Below are 8810 nucleotides of genomic sequence, written 5' to 3'. Positions count from 1 at the left end.
AAAGCCCCAAAAGACCTAAGCCCAGCCTGCCGGCTGCCCTGGAAGAAGCCCTGCGCCTGTCCCCGGCCCGGCGGGGGGGCAGGGCCGGGCCCGAGGTCGCCCCCCGGGGCTCGCTGGCCCCAGCCCGCAGCAGCGGCCGGGGCACCGGGCGCTGCCTCCTCCGCGGGCTCCGGCATCCCCTCGCGGCAGCCGGAGGCTTTGCAGAGCCCCACGGGCAGCCAAAAGGCTCTGCAAGGAATGGCCCCCGGTGCCACCCCCCCCACCCCTGGCCGCCCCAGCGCTGCGCTGGGACCGCACCGTGCCGGGGCAGAGCCCCGTCCCCACCGGAGGCACCGGCAAACGGGCCGGGACCGCGGCACCCCAGACCTCGTCCTTACGCAACCGGCTCAGAGCCTGCTGCTTGCGGCAGGGCGGCAGATTAGGGCACAGAGCTCCCCGGATAACTCCCTAAGCCCTAAATCTGCTCCCGGTCCTCCCCCGGGATGGGGCAGCGTGGGAGGGCGGCTATGGGGCCGGAGGTGTCACCCCGGGGTGACACCGCGCCGGCCACCCCGGCCCGCTGGCGGGAGCAGAGGGCTCAGCCCCGAAGCGAGGGGCCCTCGCCTTGGTTCTCGGTGCTGCAATAGGGGACCCGGCGCTGCGGAGGTTCCCCCGCTGCCTTCGCCAGTTTGGGGGGCTTTGCCAGGCACAGCAGCCCGGGGGGGGCTGGCAGCCCGGCTACGCGCGGTGCCGAGGGCTCGGAGCGGGTCCCGGCCCCTCGCAGGGATGGACGCAGCCGGGGTGACACCAGGGTTGGGAGGACGCTGCAAGCGCAGAGCCCAGCTCCAGCTCCGCAGCGTTCAGCATCGGGATCCTCGTGTTCCGCATCGGGATCCTCAGCTCGTGCTTCCCGGCTGGATGCGCCCAGCACAGAGGAAACAGCTGGGATCCTTCATCTGCTCCGTATTTTCATGTTTAAGGATGGAAGCAAAGTGACCTTTGGGACTCTGCCTAAATGGTTGCTTTAAATGGAGAACGCGGCCTCCCACAATCTGCTTTGGGACCAAACTCAAGCCCTTTTGCCATGAAAATAGCTGATCCGGGGACTAAAAGTGCCCTTTCCCAGATCCCACAGGCCAGCTGGCCCTTGTACTTCAGAAAGCATGTAAAAGCAACCATCCAAAAAAACCTGTAGAAGATAAGGGAGCCGTCAGGTTTCATGTGGAATTCAGGAAACTGGTTTTTGCAGCTCCTCGGCTAACGCTGCCCTGAGCTCGCCAGAGCCGTGAGGCTTTGGCATCGCGATGCCCAGAGGAGAAGGTGGGCTGGAGGCTCCAAGGCATCTCTCAGGGTGGGATTGCAGAGTTTGTTTAATGCACCTGCACGGTTACGGGCATCTGTGCCCCTGGCCAAAGCAGCTCCCAGGTTTACCTGATCAGCAAATTCACCTGCGTATAAAGGGAGCTGGGAGGGGGCTTAGGGGGGTTCAGCTGAGCTGGTGGGGGTTGCTCAGGCAGCAGCATCTCACCGAGGTGAGACAGGTATAAAAATACAGCCCTGGACTCCCAGCAGCTCCTCAGCTCAAGATGCTAAATCCTGCCCAAGCAGCCCTGATCCTGCTCAGGATGGATGGAGCCATTTTAAGCAACAGTTTAAATTAAGATATCTTGGCTAGCTGAGCCCACGTCAGCGTGTGGGTTGTTACAGCTTTGGTGCCCAAAGGCCACCTCAGACCCCGAGCAGAACCCCCTTTCTCACTGCAAAGGGCAGGGGTGATTTTCTGCCTCTTGCAAGGTTTTCCTTCCTGGTCGGAGCTGTGATGCTGCCCAGCTGAAGAGGAACCCGCAGGAAAGGTCTGAGCAGCCCCAGGTAAGACCGGGGTGCAGCGAGAAGACCATCCCTCATCTCCAGAGCCTGCTTTGGGATTTTTAAGAGGGGTGGGAGAGTTTAATGGAATTGCAAAGGCTTGCTTCCTTTCACAGCACCAATCAGTTAATGGTTGGCTTCTACTTAGAAGCAAACCAGCTTAATTTCTGCTGCCAGGCTGCAGCCGGTCCACCCCTGCCCCAGAGCTCCTGTACCAGGGCTGTGGGTTTCCCTGAGTTGTGCGGTTTAAGGGGCTCCTTGGGGAGCCGGGAGCTGCTCCGGCCTCTGCTCTCCGGCTGCTTGGTCGTAAGGAGCTGGATTTCACCCTTCTCTCTGTGCACGGCTCTGGTTCTGCTGCTAGGAAAGGTCTTTGCAGCCGCTTTGATGCGCAGCAGTTAAGCGGGGAGGGCCCCGTGGGAAGGGCTCGGACCCTGGCCGTGTGCCGTGGGGAGGGATGGAGCTGTGCTCTTCCTGCTGGCACTTGGCACAACAGCCCGGCTGCCTTCAATGCCCCCATCGGCATCCCTACTGCCCCGGAGACATTCCCAATCTCCTCACCCACCTGGTTTCAGTGCCTAGACCATGGGACATTTACCCACCTCTCAAACTGCCAAGACGTCCCCCCATTTTCCCTGCTCTGCGCTGGAGATGGTGCCGTGGGGAGCTGCTCCCCTCCTGGGGTTTCGCAGCATCCAAAAGCCCTCGGTGCAAGCATTTGCACGGGGCAGAGGACGGAAACTGGACCCACGGGCTGTGCCGGAGGCTGGGAGCCGGCCAAGGCTTCCCAGCGGGTGAGGGATGCCGGAGCCTACACGGTTCCCACGCCCACCCTGTGTCTGCGCAGGGGGGAGTGAACGGTCCGGAGTGCCCCCTCGCCCCCCCGGGAGAGGCTCCTGGCCCCGGGCAGGGCTCGGGGCCAAGCTGGGCTCGCTCCCCGCGGCCGGGCCGGATGACAAATGCCTGCGGTGGAGAAGAACATGCTGCAGCCCCCGCTTCCCGCCTGGATGCCTCCGACCCAGAGCTGTACTACGAGGAGGAGGAGACGGATGAGTCGGAGCCCTCGGACACCAGCAGCATCTTCTCCGACGACTCCGTCTACCCTTGCTACGAGCTCTCCCTGGGGGCTGGTGGTGCTGGGGAGCTCAGCCTCTACCAGTGCTGTGCCAGGAATGATGCCAAGCTGGTGTGGGAGAGGCTGGAGCATGGAGTGACCCGGAGCGAAGCCACGGAGCTGGATATCAACGGGAGGGTGAGTGGCTGGGTGAGCAGAAAGAGGATTTCCCGGGAATAGGCAAATCCTGAAGGATGGTGGTTGCTAAAGCAGGAGGAGGAGGAGGGAGAGTCCTGGGTGGGATGGCTTTGACAAGGGATGGGTGTCCTGGGATTGATCCTAGGATTGAACCTCATCTCTCCTCCCATCCTGGGCCTGCCTGGTTTGGGGCGGGGGGAGAAGTGGGGTGGCCATGGGGAGCACCGTGGTGGGGAGGATGGTGCAGTGCCGGCCCCGGCGCTGAGCGCTGCCCCTCTCCAGAACGGGCTGATGGTCGCCTGCTACAAGGGCTTCGTGGACATCGTGCCTCTGCTGCAGAAGTGCCCCTACATAAACATCAACCAGCAGGACAAGGACGGGAACACGGCCCTCATGATGGCAGCCCAGGCAGGTAGGCACCGCGCTCGCGTCGGCACGGGGCAGCCCCCGTGAGACCCCTCGAAGTGACGTGACCCCCTGTGCTTCCCTTCCAAAAACCCTAAAATGAGCCGTTGGGAAAGCTGAGGGTCCCAAGGAACGTGATCCTCCCCATCTAAGTTTATGGTCCCTCTTAACACCATTTTAAAAACTGGGTAGATGATGCAAAAATGGGGATTCCTACAGCAACGTTTTCTTGCAACTCGTCCTGCCCAAGCAGTCACGTCGAGCAGCAAAGCTGAGCCGGAGCTGCCCCACGTGCTCTGGAAAAGCCCCGTTAGCTGCAGTGATTTACCTGCACGCAAGGTCCGAGCTGGCATGTCACGTGTAGGGACCAAATCTCCGGCCACGATGGTTTTCCTGCTTACGGCGGAAGAGTCCGGCTCCCTCTGCCCTGATTAACTGCAGGGGAAAGGAGGAGGGTCTCAAAGTGGGGATCACCCTTTATTCCCACTTTATCCTTGCTGGAATTGATGACTTGTTTTGCATTTTTGGACTCTTTTCTGCATTCTCTGCTGAAGCAGCTGGGGCGCCAGCGCTGTCCCCTACACGGCCAAACCCAAAACAAAATAAACCCAAACCCTTTCAGTCCTGATCCCTCCAAGTTTCTGTGTCTTCATCCTCACGAGATGCGGTTGCTAAATACTCTTTCTCCAACAGGCATCAGCAGTTATCACTCATTAACTGTCGAAACCCTAACGCAGCTTCTCTCTGGCTGTTAAGGACACATCACCATCGTCAACTACCTCCTCAACTACTACCCCGCGCTGGAGGTGGACAAGCGAGACCCCCGGGGCCTGACGGCGCTGATGAAGGCTGCGGTGCAGGGGCGGCAGGACTGCGTGGCCGCCCTGCTCCTGGCCGGTGAGCATCTCCCCAGGGACCTTCTGGGATGTTTTGGGAATGGGTGGCATTGCTGCTCACCCTGCACTTGGACCTGCGCCATGGGGTGGGCCAGGGTGGGACACTGCGGTGATGCTCTCTGCATCCCGGTGTCTCCAGGAGCAGACCTGCGAGCAGTGGATTCCATCAAGGGGAAGACGGCCAGGGAGTGGGCAGCCTTCACCGGCCGCTTCGAGACAACCGTGCGGATCTGGAGCCTCCTGCAGCACCCGCGGGCGGAGCAGTTCAGCACCCGGTACCGGCCCGAGTGGCCGGCCCTGGCCGAGCTGGTGGCCAAAGCCCTGAGGCCCAAATCCAGGAGCAAGAGGCTGTTGGAGAAGGTCCGATCCATGTTCACCTTCAGCTTCCCCCACGACCCTGAGGAGGACGGCGTGATGGACCACATGGTGAGGATGACCACCTCCCTCGCCAGCCCCTTTGTGGCCACCGCTTGCCAAACCATCTGCCCGGACAGCCCCCCCGAGGTGGGCAAGCGCAGGCTGGCTGTGCCGGAGATCCTCGGGCAGCACGTGCCAGATCCGGATGCCAAGCCAGAACCCACCTCGTGCCCCGGCACTGGTGCATCCTCTTGCAATTGCCAAGCTGTGTCGGAGATCCGGCTCCTGCCGCCACGCCGGCTGGCCGGCGGCCTGCTGAGCTTCCTGCCCCGGCGGCTGCGATGCGGGAACAGCATCTTCCCCGGAGAGCCCATCCCGAAAATCAAAGTGAGCAAAGCCTCCTGCCCGCCTGCCGGCTCGAGGGAGTGGAGGCAGCGCGGGGGAAACAAGAACCTGCTGCAGCCGCCCAAGTGGAGGTACAAGGAGCTGAAGGAGGAGAAGAAAGCGGCCAAGGAGGCGAAGAGCGAGGAGAAAAAGAAGAAAGGGGGAAAGAGATGCTAAGGCAGGAGGTGTTGGGGTGGGGTCCCCGTGGTCCCCTGGGACCTGCTTGCTTTTCTGGCACAGGAGTGGTTTCCTTCCCGGCAGGATGGTGATGCCCGAGGGAGGAGGATGCTGTGGACGTACCCAGCTGAGATGCCCCAGCCCCTGTGGTCCTGGGTCCTGGACCCCCTGCCCAATCCCTCGTCCCCTCCCAGCCCGGCTCTGGTCGTGCTGGGCTCGAAAGTGCCGAGACCCTGCCCTGGGCCAGGCTCTGGGTCTGCCAGGGAGCAGGGCTGTGGCAGAAGTGGCTCTTTTCTCTTTTTTTTTTTTTTTTTTTTCCCCCCTCCTTTGATCTTCCTGAGATCTTGATATTGCAGCACATGGTGGAATGTGGCTGTGCAAATTGGAATGGAAGTGGTTGCCATGTTAACAGGATTGATTTAATGAATAAAGCTCAGGGTTGCTCGTCGGGCTGGCAGGAACGCTTCCCCTTTGCTGCCAGCATCCCCTGCCCGCCCCATCACCCCTCTGGTGACATTAACTTCCCTGCTCCTGTGTATTCCCGCGTTGCAGAGGGACAAACCAAGGCTCAGCGTGGGGAAGCATCTCCACGCTGCAGGAGGGTTAACGGGAGCTCCGGGTGCCAGGCACAGGCTGGAAACCAAACCTGGGGTGCTCCTGGGCTCCAGCCCCACTGCCCGACAGCCCGGCTGCCCTCCGGAGCGGGGATGCTCAAGAGAGGAGGCAGCTTTTGTGCTCCAGCGTTACCCAGGGCAGTAACTTTTGCTCGTTCCCAAGCAAACCACCCTCCAGGAGCTCCAACCTGTGCCCACGCGGAGCCCTGGGACCCCTCACCTGCACCTGTGCAGCGCCCCGGGACCCGCTCCCATAGGGAGCCGTGCAGCTGCTTTTTTGTCAGATGCCCGCAGAGCCAGGTATGTGATGCGCTGCCGCGGCAGCGAGCTCCTGCTCCCCATATTTCAAGCTCCTCTTAAATCCGGCTCCACCCTGGGGTGTAGGAAGGTGAAAGCGGGGTGCGAGCAGCTGCGCCGGCTCCTGCAGCGCCCGAGCACCCAGGGTTTGACACCCAGGGAGAGCGACTGGCAGCAAGAGCTGCGCGAAGCACTCATTATCCGAGTAAGAAATATCCCTTGGCCAGGGGCACAGCCCCGGATGGTGCCCCCTCCCCTTGCCACCCCCTTCTTTAGGGGGTGAAAGCCCCCGCTCCCCACTTTCAAGCTGCAGCTTTGCCTTTTGGGAGGCACCGGGAGGTTTGGGCCGAGTCACGGGCAGGCGAGGAAGGATGCTCGTCGGGAAGGAGCTGCAATGTCCCCGTCTGTTCCCCTCCAGCCCTTGGCTCACGTCGGGCTCCCCGGCACGTGGCTGCCCTCCTTCGCCAGCTCCCGGCGGCGGCTCGCAGATGAGCTGGGGGCGGACGGCACATGGAGCAGCCATCGCACGCGCCGTGCCAGCCTGGCTCCTGCCGCGCGGGGGGAAGGGACAGCCGGGCTCCCACCGGCCCCTCGTCCCCTCCGCCGCTGTGGGGACAGCTCGGTGAAACCCCGAGGGACGGCTGGGTGCGCCCGTGGCGGCGTCCGACCACGGTCCGGGGGTACCCGCGACCCTTCTGCGGGACGAAGCCGCGGTGCGCGGCGATGAGCGCCCAAACGGTGGCGGAAAGTCTGGCTTCGGCTTCAAAGGGGGGTGGCGGGAAGTTGCGCCACGGCGGGCAGGGCTGGTGCGGGGCTGCGGGTCGCGGTGCTGCCGGCGGTGCCAGCACTCAGCCCAGCGCCGAGGCAGGCGCCCGGCCCCGCTGATTCACGCCGGCTGCCCCAGCCGGGGGCTGGCACCGGCGCGAGCGCGGAGCGGGGCAGGGATTGCCCTACCTGCGGCCAAGAGAGCCCGGGGCGGGTTTGGGAAGTTCATGGATGTACCGCTACGGTCAGTCCCGGCTCCGGATGAATTCGCTTTCCCGTGGCAGCAGCGCCGGAGCCACAGCGCAGCCTGGGGCTCTCACCCATCCCTGCCCTTTGAGTCGCCCGGGATTAGGACTTGGTAACTTCTAGAAGTTTTTAAGCAAGTATTTATCTCCCCATTGCTGATTATTGTTAAAAATATGGAGCTGCCCCATTTGGAAAATTAAAGTTCAGGGACCGAAGCAGCTGGCACCAGCCCTTGCCGGAGATCCAGCACACTCTGCCGCCTGGGAAAACTCCTGCCCGCAGCCATAAAAGCGGGGTGCCAGCACCCACCATGTGCCTGCACCCATGGAAGGCAGCGGGGGACACAGGAGCCATCCAGGAATAACTCTGGGAGTGGCCGATCGCCGGTCAGATCGCCGAGACCTGTGCGCCGGAGCAAAGATGGTCACGGCGATAAGGCATCTGCAGGCACCGGCTTCCTCCCCGGCGGCTCCTATCTGATGGAAACTGCCCGTTTCCCCTGCGCCGGTTCTGCAAACCTCCCGGCCCCGGCGCGGGCAAGGTCACGCGTGAAGGTCCCTCGTGTTTTATCCTGGTTTTGTGCTTCTGTTTGTTTAAACTTCCTAGATCAGGGGCGATAGCAGGGGAGAGGCGGCCGGCAAGACCTCAAAGCTTCGCAGCCGCGCTCCGCTCCCCTGGCACGGGGACGGTCCAGGTGCCGGTTGGGTTCGTGATGCCATTGGGGTTGGTGATGCAAAGAGGAATGGAGAGGTGAATGAGGCCCCGTAACTTCGTTAGGAAAGAGGCTGCAACGCCAGCCCGGGCGCTGCCTGCTGCCTCTGCCTGCCCGCGGGCGCAGGTCAGCGTGCCAGGGGGAGCAGCCAGGAGAAATGCAGGGATGGGGCTCGGAAAGGTGCTGGGAGGGAGAGGAGGGGGACGGGAGGGGCGTGAAGCTGCTGAGAGCGGGGTGGCTGAAAGAAAACAACCCCAAAGCGGCAAAAGGGGAAGCGACGCTTCCGCTGCCCGCGGTCCCGGCGGCCCCACGTGCCCTGGGGGAGCGGGAAGTGCCCAGCCTCCCCCCACGGAACGGCCCCGGCGCCTGCTGCCCCGGCACCTCGAGGGCCGCGGCGGGGACGCACGGGCAGGAGGCACCCAGCAAACCCCCGCAGCCCACCCCAGCCCTGCTCCGTGCCCGCAGCCAGGGCAGAGCATCCCTGATGGGGCGACCATTCGGCAGCACCCCCCAATGCCGTGTTACACCCCAGGGGAGAAAACCTCCCTGCCCTCCAGCGCAGCACCCCGAAGGTTGTGTGGCCAGCGCCGAATAAGCAGGGAGCCCCTCGGCTCCGCCGTGATGCTCCCATCGCCGTGAGGGTTGGATGCTGGAGCAGGAGGGATGGCCAAGCTCGTCAAGGTCATTCCCACAGCATCTCTCCGGACCGTTCCCATCCCTGGCACCGTCAAAGCCGCCAGCTCTGTTTCTGCCGCAGGCCTTTAGGTGCTCGGGGAAGGAGATGGCTGTCGCCCCGCCAGCTGCAGCCCAAGGGCTTGGGTTTGCCTTGAAAGCTGGGAAACCGGGGAGGGAAAGCGCCCGGC

The 8810-nt window shown here is 63.2% G+C and overlaps 1 protein-coding gene across 1 annotated transcript; it reads left to right on the top strand.

Annotated features, from left to right (window-relative positions):
• The first annotated feature begins 2794 nt into the window (after positions 1–2794).
• Positions 2795–5313, top strand: ANKRD33 (ankyrin repeat domain 33). The gene is made up of 4 exons (XM_075724891.1): positions 2795–3094; positions 3377–3506; positions 4256–4396; positions 4535–5313. The coding sequence occupies exons 1-4, from the start codon at positions 2795–2797 to the stop codon at positions 5311–5313; spliced, it is 1350 nt and encodes a 449-aa protein (XP_075581006.1).
• Positions 5314–8810: the final 3497 nt, after the last annotated feature.

This window comes from Pelecanus crispus, chromosome 26, assembly GCF_030463565.1.
Source record: "Pelecanus crispus isolate bPelCri1 chromosome 26, bPelCri1.pri, whole genome shotgun sequence".
Classification (NCBI taxonomy): Eukaryota; Metazoa; Chordata; class Aves; order Pelecaniformes; family Pelecanidae; genus Pelecanus; species Pelecanus crispus.
The sequence above is the reverse complement of the archived record's forward strand: the minus strand, read 5'-3'. Positions and strand labels throughout refer to the sequence as shown.

Excerpts from the sequence above, each read along its gene's own strand:
- ANKRD33 (XM_075724891.1), top strand. The coding sequence starts at position 2,795 with ATGACAAATGCCTGCGGTGGAGAAGAACATGCTGCAGCCCCCGCTTCC. Across the intron at positions 3,095-3,376 it reads AGCTGGATATCAACGGGAGG|AACGGGCTGATGGTCGCCTG; the intron begins GTGAGTGGCTGG and ends GCCCCTCTCCAG. Across the intron at positions 3,507-4,255 it reads CATGATGGCAGCCCAGGCAG|GACACATCACCATCGTCAAC; the intron begins GTAGGCACCGCG and ends CTGGCTGTTAAG.